The 15640-nt window shown below is 42.0% G+C and overlaps 1 protein-coding gene across 1 annotated transcript in view; it reads left to right on the top strand.

The window, feature by feature from the left end:
• Positions 1–15233, top strand: part of SLC1A7 (solute carrier family 1 member 7) — a 90286-nt gene extending 75053 nt beyond the window's left edge. The window contains exons 8-11 of the mRNA XM_065409229.1: positions 3286–3480; positions 8494–8628; positions 11917–12016; positions 14997–15233. Of these exons, the coding sequence (XP_065265301.1) occupies positions 3286–3480; positions 8494–8628; positions 11917–12016; positions 14997–15233 (667 nt within the window). The remainder of the gene's footprint in view (positions 1–3285; positions 3481–8493; positions 8629–11916; positions 12017–14996) is intronic.
• The last annotated feature ends 407 nt before the right edge of the window (positions 15234–15640 follow it).

Here is a 15640-nt window from a genome sequence, read left to right as displayed (position 1 = left end):
GGTGTCGGTAATCCACCTTGCTGAGAGGAAGTAGCTCTACTCACAGAAGAATTCATCCAACAACCTAGTGTTGAAAATCCACACCCCTGGGAGATGTAGCTATGCTGATGTAAGTTCCCAGTATAGGCCAGCCCTAAATCTTCTTAGTGTACAGATAGCTCTGTCCCAGTTGGCTTCTTTGTTTGCAGCATCAGCAGAGAGGGTAAGGAATGAGCAGGCACAGACACTCAACTGTACTTTCACTGGTCCACAGAAGTGATCCCACCAGTTCATCATGGTTTAGGAACCTTGCACTTTGTTTGTCCACAGATCAGATACAATAGAGGGTTTCAGTCCCCAGGGCTATTTATCTGACATCTTTCACCAACACTAAATTCACTTGGAGGGCTGGGAGGAGAGAGTTTTGGAGAGTTTAGCTCAAGGAGCAACCTGTTTTTTAAATAATCCTGTTTACTGTGTAACCATTATGAATTGTTGCCTAAACAAGTATTTTATTTTTGGTTTGGTGTCAGTACTCAGTAGGCACTGGCACAGTCTTAAGGGCGTACACTGTCCTCAGTCTGTGTTCAAAACTCCCATTGTTAGTAGGAGCGGAGGCCCTTAACTTTGATAAGCAGGAGGGGTGGGGGGAGAAATCCTGTGTAGGCACAGGATCAGACTTGCACTTTAATAAAACTGCACTATTTACTGTATGCCTGAAGGGAGATGGGGTGGGCCTGAGACATGTCCTCTAGCCCTATCAGAGCCGTGAGGAGATCCTTGCTTTTCATCAGGGGTGGGCAAACTACAGCCCACGGGCCATTTTAAGCTGGCCCTTGAGCTCTCACTGGAGAGTGGGGCGTGCCCCGTTCTGGTGCTGCAGCCAGGGAGCAGGGTCAGGGCCGCTCCACGCAGCTCCCGGAAGCTGTGGCATGGCCCCGCTCCGGCACTCCATCCAGAGAGCAGGGTCAGGGGCTCCTCTCTGGCTCCTACACGCTCCAATGGCCCCCTCCAGCACTACAATGGGAGCTGCAGCAGTGGTGCCTGCAGATGGGGCAGTGTGCAGAGCTGCCTGGCCACGCCTCTATGTAGGAGCCGGAGAAGGACATGCCGCTGCTTCCGGGAGCTGTTTGAGGTTAGCGCCGCCTGGAGCCTGTACCCCTGAGCCTCACCCCAACCCCCATCCCAGCTGTGATCCCCCTCACGCCCTCCGAACCCCTCGGTCCCAGCCCAGAGCACCTCCTACACCCCAAACTCCTCATCCCCAGCTCCACTCCAGAGCCCACACCCCCAGCCCTCACCCCCCAACACACCCCACTCCCCCGTCCCGGCCCAGAGCCCGCTCCCGCACCCTGAACTCCTCATTTCTGGCTTCACCCCAGAGCCCGCACCCCCAACCAGAGCCCTCACCCCCTCCCACACCCCAACCCCAATTTTGTGAGCATTAACATCCCACCATACAATTTCTATTCCCAGATGACCCCTTGGGCCAAAAAGTTTGCCCACCCCTGCTTCATATCTTACCCTGCTTCAAAGCTTATCATCAGGGCCATCAGCTTTCTGTCTAACGAGGATGGGGTGGAATTTCCTTCTGAAAGTATCAACAGTGATGTTTTGTTTCCAGAGGTATCACAACTGCGCTGCATGAGGCACTTTCCTTCCTTGACCCTTTGGTGACTAAACATACACTATGGCTTCTGCGGCACCTCCAGCCCTTGCTTTCTACCTTATAGATTATAAGGCCAGAAGGAACCATTGTGATAATCTACTCTGACCCCCTACATAACACAGGCCATAGAACTTTCTGAATTAATTGCTGTTCGAACTAGAGCATACTTTTAAGAAAAACATCCAATACTGATTTAAAAATTTGTAGAGTGGGAACTGAATGATTGTCTCTTGCGTAACAGTGCAAAGCAGAATTTGCATACACATGCTCAAGTGCCTTGTGCTCATTAAACACAACTGACTTGCGCTCACAGGAGCTGTTAAGGTTCCCTCCCCACTCTGAACTCTAGGGTACAGATGTGGGGACCCACATGAAAGACCCCCTAAGCTTATTTCTACCAGCTTAGGTTAAAACTCCCCCAAGGCACAAATTCTTCCTTGTCCTTGGGACGGTATCGCTGCCACCACCAAGTGAGTTAGACAAAGATTCAAGGAAAAGAACCACTTGGAGTTCCTGTTCCCCCAAAATCCCCCCAAACCCCTTCACCCCCTTTCCTGGGGAGGCTTGAGAATAATATACCAACTAAATAGGTTAACGAAGTGGGCACAGACCAGCCCTTCGGTTTTTAGGACACTAAAAACCAATCAGGTTCTTAAAAGCAGAATTTTATTATACAGAAAAAGTAAAAGAAGCACCTCCGTAAAATTAGGATGGAAGGTAATTTTACAGGGTAATCAGATTTAAAACACAGAGGATTTCCCTCTAGGTAAAACTTTAAAGTTACAAAAAAACAGGAATAAACCTCCCTCTTAGCCTAGGGAAAATTCACAAGCTAAAACAAAAGACAATCTAACACATTTCCTTCCTATTACTTACAATTTGTAATCTTAGGGCTGGTCTACACCCAGCCGCTAGTTCGGCGGCTGGGGATCGAAGTTCTGGGTTCGACTTATCGCGTCTGGTCTGGACGCGATAAGTCGAACCAGGAAGTGCTCGCCGTCGACTGCGGTACTCCAGCTCAGCGAGAGGAGTACCACGGAGTCGACGGGGAGCCTGCCTGCCGCGTGTGGACCGCGTCTGAACCGCGGTAAGTTCGAACTAAGGTATGTCGACTTCAGCTACGTTATTAACGTAGCTGAATTTGCGTACCTTAGTTCGACTTGGGGGGTTAGTGTAGACCAAGCCTTAGATGCTTAGTTCAGATATGGCTTTAGGAGATGTATTTTCCCTTCCCTGGTTCCTCGCTGACCGGAGAGGACACACAAAGAGAGACAAAACAAAAACCTTCCCCCACAGATTTGAAAGTATCTTCTCCTCTCATTGGTCCTTTTGGTCAGGTGCCAACCAGGTTATGTGAGCTTCTTAACCCTTTACAGGTAAAGGAGGGATTTTATGCTACCCTTAGCTGTATGTTTATGACAGAAGCCAATGACAAAACTCCCATTATCAGTGAAGCCATTTGGGCCCGATACATAAGCAGACAGAAGCGAAGATAGGAAATAGTGCTTGAATGCATACAGCATTGAATATGATCTATATGCAGGGGAAGATAGATGAGTTTGCTGCTTTTAATGTTATTCCCTGAGGATAAAACAGCTTCCAACACGTGTTTGGTTTTTGTTTTGGATGTTTTGCAGCTCAGCCACATTGCCTATAACTTTCAAGTGCTTGTTGGAGAATAACCATGTTGACCGAAGGATTGCCAGATTTGTGCTGCCTGTTGGGGCCACGATCAATATGGACGGAACTGCCCTATATGAAGCGGTGGCAGCAATCTTTATTGCTCAAGTAAACAATTATGAGCTGGATTTTGGACAGATTATTACTATAAGGTATAAACCCAAAAACCCAGCAACCTTTCCATTTGACTCATTAAATCTGTGATGTTCTCTCATTTGTGTATCAAGCACATTACTGCATCTGCAATGTTCAGTTCAAAGCTTCCTGTAAGATCAGGGCCAGTGTGGAGGGAAATCTTATTAGCACTATTAAAACAGACGTGAACAGAGAAATATATCGCATTTCAATTTGTTAAACTGGCTTTTTTAAAATCCTTCGCTTTTAGGCCAGTTGTAGCTCATTCACTTAGGATTACAACTTTGTTGCTCACAGTGTTTAATTTCCCCCCCTTGAATCCTATAAAAAATGAACCCCTCCAAATCCCTGTGCTGTTGGGGATGCACTTCCAGTGCATAGGATGGGGATGTTAAGAACACACCGGCTCCTTCCCCCCACAAATAACTTTCAACATTGTAAACTTAAATGGTAAGCTCCTCAGCAAAGCGCTCTGGCCCTTTACACCACAGGACGGCCAGAGCAGCAATCAGCAACCCTAAGTAGCACAGCAGACCAGGGGAGGATTCATCAAGCGCAGGCAATATGGAAGACAGCTGTAAGGTTGCTTCCCAAGGACCCCTCAGAGGTCTCCATAAAAAAGGGGGATGCCAGGCACAACAGGAATGAAGCATAGCAGAGAGATTCCACTGCATGGCCCATAGGGCAACCCCAAGGAGGCTGCTGTAATTTACACCCCCAGGGCTATTGAAGTTACAGAATGGGCCTCTTCAGCCCCCAGAGGAACCCAGCATGCGAAACGCACAAAGGTGGTTTAAAGCCATCATAGTTTCCTCAACCCCTGGGCTGTAAATTCTGTGCTGAGCCTCTTAGGGGTGCAGCACAAAGTCTCACTCCACATATTTTCTGTGCGTGTTTTATAAAAAAAAATGTCCTATTTTTTCTCATTGGGGTTTTGTCAGCCTTAAGCTAAAACTGGAATAATTAATTATCCCTTCCTTCTGAAAGAGAGGTGGCAAACATTCAGGAAGTGCTGAACAGCTTGGGTGGAAGGCTACTTGAGACAGGAAATATAATAGGAAAAGAAATAACATACTCTGTGTGTAGTTTTCCTCTAAATCATTATGTAGCTCAGGTTTTAAAAATTACTTCCACTGCTGCTGCTTGTAAAAGCAAATTTAATAACAAGCAAGTTCTCACTGGCTAGAGAGCACTAACTATAGATTCTATATTTTAAATACACAGGAGGGATAGCTCAGTGGTTTGAGCATTGGTCTGCTAAACCTAGGATTGTGAGTTCAATCCTTGAGGGGGCCACTTAGGAATCTGGGGCAAAAGTGAAGGCAGGGGGCTGGACTCAATGACCTTTCAAGGTCCCTTCCAGTTCTAGGAGACAGGATATCTCCATTAATTTAATACCTTCTTCTTGAAAATAGCATAACCAATCCTAAATAGAAAAAAAAATTCCAACCAGTTAACTATTGCCAGAATAATTTCACTGCCTGCCAAAGAATGCCTCAGGAGTGAAACCTGCAGGTTTCCAGCAAGGAATTAATGATTAGAAAAACATTCATATAATGAGTAATGCCTGACCACATTAGAAATCTACCTACCATCTACCCTCTGACCTCATCACCATCATATCTGGGCATGTTTACACTGTTGTGGCCTGCACATCTTCAGTTCTAGTGTGTATAAGACCTGAATGACAACAGCAAGAGAGTTTTTTCAATTAGCTTCTTCCTATAACTGGGGTCTGCTTATGAATTAATGGGAAAGTTTGGTCAAATTAGAAAAAGAAATCAATCTGGCCCATATGAGCTGTTGCCTTCTCGCCGTGTACTAAAAGTGAGAATGGTCATGTGCAGGACTATGGATATGTCTACTCAGCTGGGAGAGACATTTCACAGCCCAAGTAGCCACACATGTGCTAGCTCTGCTCAAACTAGCGTATGCTAAAAATAGTGTGTGGCTGCAATGTCATGGGAGGGGGCTTAGCCTAGTCACCTGAGTGCAATCTTGGCCACACTCCTGAGTACATATTTGGGTGGCTAGCCCAAGCTGCCTGTCATGATGCCGAGGCCACATTGCTATTTTTAGCACACCGGCTCATGCAGAACTAGCACATGTAAGTCTACCCAAGCTGGGAATCACACTTCCCAGCTGCTGTGTAGACATAGCCTTAGTCTTTGTGATCTATAATTCAGTTACACTTTAATTAGAGATGGGTCCAGAACAAAGATAAAAACAAGTGGTATGTTATAAAAATCATCCAAATGGAAGCGGAAGATGGGAAGGGTGATTTGGAAGATTAGAGAACAAGAAGGATGATGGGAGATGGAAAGAATGTATGTTGTAAACTCCTCGGAGCAGAACCATGTCTGCTTATGTGCCAAGCACAGGCTTCATGCCAATAAATAAGGGGATATAAGTAAAGCCAGAGTAGGAGGAAAGGGACATAGGAAGATTAAAAAACAAATCAAAGAGAGGGGGGAAATCAAGAGTAGAATGGAAGGAAAGAGAGGGAGAAAACAGATCGTTAACAGTGATGGGCCCCACACCAAAATCTAAGCTTGCATTCCACCACTGAATCTAAACATCATTGGTCTATGATGGGACAAACACTCTCTAGATTTAGATGCTCCCGCGCTGGGAGATTTGAAATCTGGATCCAACCCTGAACATTCCCAAATTTCAGGATGTTCTGGTTTGATCATTTATTTATTTATTTATTTGACTCGGCCTATTATGAAGATAGGGTTGAGCTGCAATCGTGGATTGAGATCTGGGGCTAAGATTGCAGGGGCTTGTTGAGGCCATCTCTGTAGAAGTGAAAGAACTAAAGACACTCTCCTAGCCTTGCCAATTTCCTTTTAATGTAATTATGCCAACAAACATCTCTATTTGGGGCCACTGTTTAGTGGCTGACTTTGTGAAGTTGGCCTGAAAAATAGCATGAGCAACAGCAGAATTCCCTGATCTTACTAATTAAGGGCCCTATACTTGCTTCCAGTTAAGTCACTGGTAGTTTTACCACTGACTTTAATGGGAGCAGGAGCAGGTCTAAATCCTGGTTGGCAACCCAGTCACAGAGGTTCTATTCTGAAATAGTTTGGTGTCCTGATCAGCTGTCCAGGGAACCTGTAACATTCACCACTGAATTTCATTTCCATTTTGTACATTGAGATCACATTCCTTTCTATTTAGGCTAGGCACACCACCATGGTATCCAAATGCCATACAAGCTTTAATTTTTTTCAAATGGCTTATAAATCTTAATTTTCACTCTCTCTCTGCCCACATAAGGAATTTATTTATGTATTGTGGGAAAGCTAAGACTCCTAGTGCCATTGATTCATTGTGTGGGTTTGAGTAAGTCAATTAACATCTCTGTACCTCAGTTTCCTCATTGGAAAAATAGGGATAATAATAGTTTGAGGCTTAATTAACTAATGTTTGTAAAGAATTTTGAAATCATGGGATGACAGGTACTGTATAAACGCAGATGGTTATTACTTACTATTTCCTTTAGTAAGTCACCCACTTACTGTCTTTATATTTATGTTTTGTCTTTTTCTAGTAGCTGGCCTAGCTCTCTTCCTCCCATCTGTCTCTTTCCAAGAACATACCCAATCATTTATGCTCCTGGAAAAGGGAATCCATTTCCCAAAACAGTACTAATTAAATATAACACCGAACAAATATGTAGTAGGGAGTTTAAGCCTGCATGGAAACTAATATTTGTATCAGAGATGGTCCAAACTAGAATCCTGGATCTGAGACTCCCACCCACTGAACATGGGGAAGAGGAACTCAAAATAGTACCCTCAATCTGAAAACACTTACGCTTTGTCTCACCTAGATCATGATCCAAACACTCTGACTCAGTCCCATTTCTTATTTGAAGTCAGACATTTGGTTCAATACTCAGTGTCAAATAAAAATGAAGTTTACAGCTAATTCATTCACTATTTGTATTGTGATACAGCCTAGAGTCCCCAGCCAAGATTGGAGACTGGCACTCGTGCTAAATACTGTACAAAGACATAGTGAGCGGCAGTCCTTGTTCTGAGGATCTTACAGACTAAGTAGATGAGGCAGGCAAAGGATGGGAGACAGAAAACATTAGAGGAACTGAGAGATATAGAAACTAAGTGACTTGCCCAAGGCCACATGGGAAGTCTGTGGCAGAGACAAATTGAATCCAGATGTCTTGAGGTCCAGCCTAACTCCTTAATCACAAAACTATCCTCTCTTTTCCAGAGGATGGAATTTAAGTCTGCCAGGTCCCCCTGCCCTCTTCCTGCCTGGCTGAAAAATATGAGAATCAAACAGGAGTAGTGACTGGTTTCTATTTTCCAGAAACATAAGAGGAGGATGAAATCATTCATGCTTGCTTCATACTTAGACCCAAATAGATGAAGCCAGGATCTAGGATGAGTGCCTCACCCCTACTCCAGCCCATATATGCTGTCTAGAAGGGCTAGAACAGCATAAAAGGATTGGCCAGGGAGGGTTCCCTTGGTGCAGGAACTACAGACAACATCTATTAGGTTCGTTCCTTGCCATAGGGTTTACACTGAGGGTGGGTGTATATCAACTGCAAGTCTGTAGTATGCAGCACTGAAGAGATTCTGGGGACAGGCTGACATCACTGAGACAGGCCCCCACAACTCTTTAAATTACATTGAAGGCTGCAAAGCAGCCTAGAATCAGGAGGGTGCAAAAGTAGCTTAAAGCCACCTTAGCAGCCCTCCCTTCCCTTAGGTCAGAAGTTCTATGCTATGATTTAGAGGTGCAGCGCAGAATCTGACCACTGGAGCTCACCTACTTGGCTGTAGGGATAAAAGATGAAAGTGTAGCAGGCTAATGTGCCCCATTCTAGCCATCTGGCTGATTCCTAATCACAGTTCATAAACTCCTGTTGCAGTGGTTTGTATGTGAGTGATTCTGGTCCAGAAAGAGTCAGGTAGAGATACGTTGTTACTGTGTGTTATTTCCAGCCATGTGATATGGCTGTTAAATCTTATTGTTCCTCTTCTTGTTTAAAGTATCACAGCAACAGCTGCCAGCATCGGTGCTGCAGGGATCCCACAAGCTGGCCTTGTGACTATGGTCATTGTTCTGACATCAGTTGGGCTGCCTACAGATGACATCACTTTAATTATTGCAGTTGACTGGGCATTGTAAGTAACTTAGTGTCCGAACCTTCCTTCCATCTGCAAATCAAGTTGTTTTTCTGTACTCTGCATGTCAATCCATAGACGCTTAGGGCGTCACAGCTGTCACTTCTGCACATCATAATCACTGGGAACTTCACAGAGACAGCAGGGATCGAACTCGAGAAAGCACCTAAACTAACGGAGACTCTTCATTAACAGTAGAGAGTCTATGGCCAGAGCTAGCTGAATTAATAACAAATACAGTAATTTATTTTGAATTTCAGCTCTTTCTTTGTGAATTGTTCATGAGCAGATTTCAACTTTCACATCCTTCATTATTCAAAACTATTCAAGTTTTTGGTATCTAAATTACGAGCAGTTCAGTTCTCAACTCTGATAATACACAGGCCAGGTCTACAGAGATAATCTAAATAGTTCAGTATTTTGTCAGTTAACTCAACTGTTGGCATTCATGCTCAGACATGATAACATTTTGCAGTGTAGATGAGGCCATAGTTGAGCAGTTCTGATTATATAAATATAATACCAGTAGATATAATACCCTCTCTCTATTTACAATAGCTGCTTTTCTTTTATTCTAAATAAGTCCTAGAATTTAACATTTCTTCATGATTCCTCTTAATGCAGTAAAGATCCATTGCACAAGATGCTACAAAACTGCAATTACAAATTCATTGTATTTTATTTAAACTTACAACACTGAAAGTACTTTATGAAGTATTAGGAAAAAAAAGTTGGGCTTGTGCCCTTTTTTGTTTCTGTATGACGCTTAGACAGCCTGAAGGTTTAGTATTTTTTTACATTTATTTTTTACTTTCAAAAATATCAGGAATGTCAAGTCTGGCCTTTCTTGGTTTTGCTGGAGAACTTCTGGGAGGTTTCAGGAATGTTTACTGTGACCTCTAACCTTTAAAGGGCAAGGGTGTTGAATCTATAACAAAGCCATTCTTTAATAGTTAATAAAGCTCAACAAAAACAAGGTGTTTAAACACTCTGACTAAAAAGCTCTTCCCCTCTCAATTACTCAGTTCTGCCTCAATACTTGTAAAGTCACCATTTCACTATTTATCCAGTCATCAGAGCCATTCAGCTTAGACAAGACTTGAATTTCTAGTGTAAAACCAGCAGAAATTTAAAACAAAAAACAACAAAAAACCTCTTCAGGCTCTTTCTACACTATACAAAAATCAAAGACGGGTGCATGCCCAATTTTTTTTTCCTTTGCAGGTCACATTGAGTGAGAAGGGCATACTTACATTTCTTGGACTAGTGCTTGGCAGTTTCATAAACCTATAGGTGCAAAGTGAACTGATCTGTTTATATTGTGGTTAGCTTTACAAATATTTTCATCATTACATTTGGGGGTAGAAAAACATAAAGGTTGTTTAAGTGATCTGATAGTACTGAAATCTCCATTACAATGCATTAGTTGTACTACTTGTACAACAACTCATTTAGGTAACCTTAGTGGGTACGTGAATTTAATAATTTTATCCAGTGCCCAAGAAACCCCCCCACACACACTTCTTACCTACTTTGTTAAAATGCTGAGTACAAGTTTTGTATCTGATTACATATAACTGTACCCTCCTATCAGACCCCAAAATAGCTTCTTCCTACTCAAAGTGCCTCTAGGCAGAATCCAAAACTAACGATCCAACATGTCTTTCCAAGAGTCAAAACTTGTTCACAAGCTAAGAAAAAACTTGTAAGACTGTAACAGCACCTCCTGCAAAAACCTGCTGTAACTATATTTTTGCATTTTACTTTTACTTGTGAAGCTCTTCATCAAAGCAGAGTCAAAAGCAGTAAGTTAAGGCTAAGAGGGATAGACACATCTAGGTCCAGATTTTCAAGTGCAGTGGACATGCAATTTTCATGTGTAGTTACTGTAATTGTAGATGTAATTTGGATAACTGCATGCAGGTGCATCTAATTAGGCATGCAAATACACTTGCAAATTAGGCATACAAATTAAGCATGCATAAAGTGTATGAAAAGTCTGGCCCATAGAGTTTAAGTCCACTGTGTTCTATATGCTTTGAAATCTGAGTAGTATGATAGTGGACCTTCATTCACTTTTATAAGCCAAACATCTGAATGATTCTGAATCTCAGTTTTATTATACAAATTCATAAATTAAGTTACCAATATGATAAAGTTTTCAATGTATTTCACACACAAAAAGATACGGTTATTTGAAATACATGCAGTGTAGTTGTAGCCATATTGGTCCCAGGATATAAACGAGACAAGGTGGGAGAAGTATTACCACACCTACCTTGTCTCTCTAACTTGAAATACACCTCTACCCCGATATAACGCTGTCCTCGGGAGCCAAAAAATCTTACCGTGTTATAGGTGAAACCACGTTATATCGAACTTGCTTTGATCCACCGGAGTGCGCAGCTCCCTCACCCCCCGGAGCACTGCTTTACCGCATTATATCCGAATCCGTGTTATATCGGGTCACGTTATATCAGGGTAGAGGTGTATTGTCACTTGGAAATAATGTATTAAAAGTAGTTTCAGATACTATCCTTGTCAGTGAGTCCCATCAATATTTGTGGTTTTACAATCCATTTTTAAAAAATATTTTTTCTTAGCATTGCTGTGTGAGAGACCTGTACAAACAGGGAGAAACAGATTGCTTAACTGACTAAACAGGGAGAACACTGAAATTGATCCCAGGATATGAGAATCGTGAAATCTATTATACACAAGATGCTGTCAAATGCACAGAGTCAATAAACTGAAAATATTCTCTCTCATTTCTTTCTGTCCTAGTCTTAAGTGTTACTTGTAACAATAGCAGGTAAGGTGTATTCAGACAGGAGTGTGATATGAGTTGACTGTTTCCCGTTAGTTTGATATTGCTAGGAAAGCATTGTTATTTGGGTATGTTGTTCTGGAAGAGAGTAAGAGGCAAATTGCAGACTGTACTACACACAGTGATCTCCTTATCCAGCATTCTGGGTGCTGTGATTCTTCATTTATCAGGGACCTGCAAGATATTGATTGCCCTCAACTCACTTGAGTTGAGGAACTTGGCATTTTGCAGGATCAGTCCCCAAATCAGACAATATTCTGAATTTTTAATATCTAAATACTCAAATACAATACTATTAATAGAGGCAAATAGCTCACAGATTGTGGAGAAAACAGCAATGCTTATACTTGAGTTGATTTTTTCTAAATATTTAAAGTGTTTAATCAGTATGTACCTGTTGCAGGTATGACTATTTCCAAGATGGAGCACCTGTCACCTAACACCACTGTTTTGTTTGTCAGAGACAGATTTAGAACAATGATCAATGTCTTGGGAGATGCCCTCGCTGCTGGAATCATGGCTCATGTCTGCAGAAAGGAGTTCACCAAGGATGGTGATGAGGTAAGAACAAGACAAAATGAGTCAGTCTGGAGCAATGAACTCCTTGTCAGTATAAAAATATTTTAAACATCAACTTCTCACATTCATTTATTCTGGATTAAATTTATATTAATGGAAAGAACAAAATTAGGCTATGGATCAAAATGCAAAAGTAGGTAATATTTGTAGCATTCGTGTAAAGGATTTACCTTTTTTTTAGGAAAGTACAGAAGATACATTATGGAGTTTAAACAATTGATTGTTGCCCTTTAATGAGGGATGATATTTTAAACTCTGGAGGTGGGGAAAGGAAGTATCTCCAAATATAGGATAGCAGTTGGATTTCATCACTGTGCACCATCACCTAACTAAGCAGGTAGTGTCAGAGTCATGGCTTTTTAAAGTCATTCCCAAGAGTATGACCCTACAGTGCAAGGTATTTGTTTGAATACTGTACCTCTAGAGAACCCAGAACACTATGTTGTGGGCTCTATAGCGCATTGCACAAAATGCCATGTGCCACATGTAGGACCCTCAGGAATACGTATATAAGAATTAAATGGGGCCAGGGGTGTAAATAGAGCTCTACAAAAGTCAGAAGTTTTTTCCATGAAATTTTATCCATGACATTTCTCTTTCCATTTTGGGTGAGTTCACAACTCCCAACATTTTGCTTTCTTGTGAAGTTTTGGGACAATGCTTTTTTTAAAAAAAAAAAAATCAGATCATGCAAAAAGCCACTCTGGCACAAAAAATCAGATTGTGAAATTATGACCAGAAGCAAGATGGCAACCATCTTTGTGCATGTGCAGAAAAGGACAAATGAAGAGTATGTTCATGATCACAGTGAATATGGTAGAACTGCTCACAACACCCACTGCTAAAATAATCTTCCTCCCTCCACCACTGCGAACATGTTACTCCCTTCTAAAATCCCTCCACTGGCATCTTCACCCCTCCTACATCACATACAAGCCCCTGCTTACATCTCTGCTTTTCTTTCCTCTTACTTCTTCTCACAGTCCTTGTGCTCTACTCCCTTTGTTTCCTTCTCCCACTCTTCTCTTGGTGTTTTCTTCCATGCCTCTCCTTACACCTGGAACGCCCACTCCTGGTCCAAAGGTGACCCCTCTTCATTCAAATCCCTTTCTAAATCAGATTTCTTCCGCCAGCCCTATTGCTACTAGTCCACCTAAGTGTTAGTTCCCAATCACGTCTGTTAATTGGAGTGCCCCCAATAAACGTCCTCTGCTCAGCCAGGACAGCTTGTAACTGAGTGGTTCTCTCTCGCTCTTCATGGGGCAGGACTGTGTGTTTTTCTAGGTCTTGCATAGCATCCAGCTCATGCAGAGCTTAACTAAATAACACAAATAAGAATAGTAAATTATTATTGATCAGTTCTCCCATTTTACTTCCTAATCTTTCTGGAGAATCCCATTGTCACTGCTTGATACAATGTGCTCAGAACATTCCAACTTTCATGTTTTGTTAGCTAGGGTCTTATACTGAGAGGTGCTGAGCACCCTCAACTCCCATTGATCACAGGATGGAGCCCTTAAAACCTTGGCTAAACTAGGAGCCTTTTTGAAGCATACAGACTAACAGAAACATATTTAATCCATTATAAGGCCAGAAACAAACATTATGATCATCTAGTCTCACCTTCTGACTAATACAGGACTAGTATTTAGTACTATTATTTTCCTTTGGAGGAAGGTTCTTAAAACTCTGTCCTGGAGCATCGTATTCCATTCAAATATATAACCCAATCCCCCTGAAGGATTGTAAACTTGTTTGCAGGGAGATTTATTTTCTACTTGGCACTCAATAACCATCTTAAAACATACCATTAGTCGTCTTTATGTTTTGGCTGCACATTTAGTGTAGTTAGTCATATATACCCAAAGGGCAGGTTGTCTCAGCTGCAAGCCCACCTCCTCCCTCTGCCAATATTTGCGTATTGTTTTCCCCATCAGACCATCTTGGTTTCTATTTTAAGGATATTTCAACACATTATTTGTAAAATTAATCAATAAAATCCTCTTTTCCTTTGAAACAGCACAGAGGGAAAAACTTATGTTAGCTCAGAATTCTAGTAGGTTGGTAACAGGGAGGCAAGGAGGTACCAAAGCATAGATAGACCAATGGTCTATTCAATCTGGTGTCTTGGCTCAGCAGTAGCCTCTACATTATACTTCAGAGAAAGACAAAACCCCTCATAGCATCAGTAGACAATAAGGAGGAGCCCCATGATAATGCAGTATTGTACATGACTCCATCTGGCCCAGACACATTAGGGTTTGTAACCCTTGTAACTTGGTAGTCTAACTGTGGGCGTTTTCCCTACTCATCTCTTTTGAGGATCTTACTAAATTATTTGCATTGATCAAATCCTATGACAATGAACACTGATTGCCGGTTGATTATATGTTTCATAAGTAGTTTTTCCTTTTTTCTTCTTTGCATTTGTTTACATTTAAGTTTCTTAGCTGTCTCTCGTTCATGCAGGAAGGAATAGGGAGAGACAGATTTTTAAAGATATTTAGACACCTAAAGATGCTGATAGAGCTTCTGAAAATCCCATTAGACATCTATCTGCATCTTTAGGTGCCTAAATATCTTTAAAAATCGGGCCCAGGGTGAATATAAATAGACATTCACTTAGCCATTCATCCCTTTTCTAAGCAAAGGGACATATACTGCCTTGAAGAATGGTTGAACTTCCAGTGATAACAACAGTTCTGCTGATGGACCAAGGGCCAGATTTACTAAAGTATTTAGGTGCCTAAAGATGCAGATAGGCAACTAGGGGAGGGTTGGGAAAAAGTGCCTATGCAGGTTAGGCACCTAACTCCCATTGACTTTCACTGGGAATTAGGTGTCCAACCTGCACAGGCATTTTTTGCCAATTGCACTAGGTGCCTATCTGCATCATTAGGATGGGATTCATTGCCTGTGTTTAGCAGTGATAATATGCAGCATCTTGCTGTTTCCCACACAGGTGCCATTGATCTGTGAAACTAAACCCATCAGCATTCATCAAATCATGGCTTACCAGAGAAATGGTTGTGTGAAGAACATGAGTGAGTCTCATGGACCAGAAACAGTGAAAGCGTTTCAGCACCACATACCTATACAAGTGGAGCAAGAACTAAACCCAGCGGAGAACCACACAAAGAAATCCAACAGTAAAGACCACTGCGCTATTGAAATCAATGAACTGGAAACAAATGTGTAATTGCTACGTTTGATGGTATCTGATACCCAGTGACCTGGTACCCAATCACTACCTCACAGCTGGAGGGAGGACTCTGTCTTATATGGAAAAAAATGTGGAGTTATGGTCAGCATGCTTGTACTGGAGCTAGGAGACTAGCTGTGATGAGAAAAGATACAAGGCTTGAAAGAGATAGGGGGCTTCTTTAGGGGGATGATTTTAATACTGGGAAATTAACCAATGGACAACTTTGGTTCTCCCTGGGCAAACTGATTTGATTCCAGTATAGTATCTGACACTCCGTTTTTGCTTTTTTTTTTATTTAACCCCTTTTTAATTATTTCTGACAAAAGCCTTTTTTTGCATCTCACTAATTATGAACATGGTATTTATGTAGATGTATTGCTGCCAGAAACGAATTTACAAAA

Source organism: Emys orbicularis, chromosome 8 (assembly GCF_028017835.1).
Source record: "Emys orbicularis isolate rEmyOrb1 chromosome 8, rEmyOrb1.hap1, whole genome shotgun sequence".
In the NCBI taxonomy this organism is placed as follows: Eukaryota; Metazoa; Chordata; order Testudines; family Emydidae; genus Emys; species Emys orbicularis.
The sequence above is the reverse complement of the archived record's forward strand: the minus strand, read 5'-3'. Positions and strand labels throughout refer to the sequence as shown.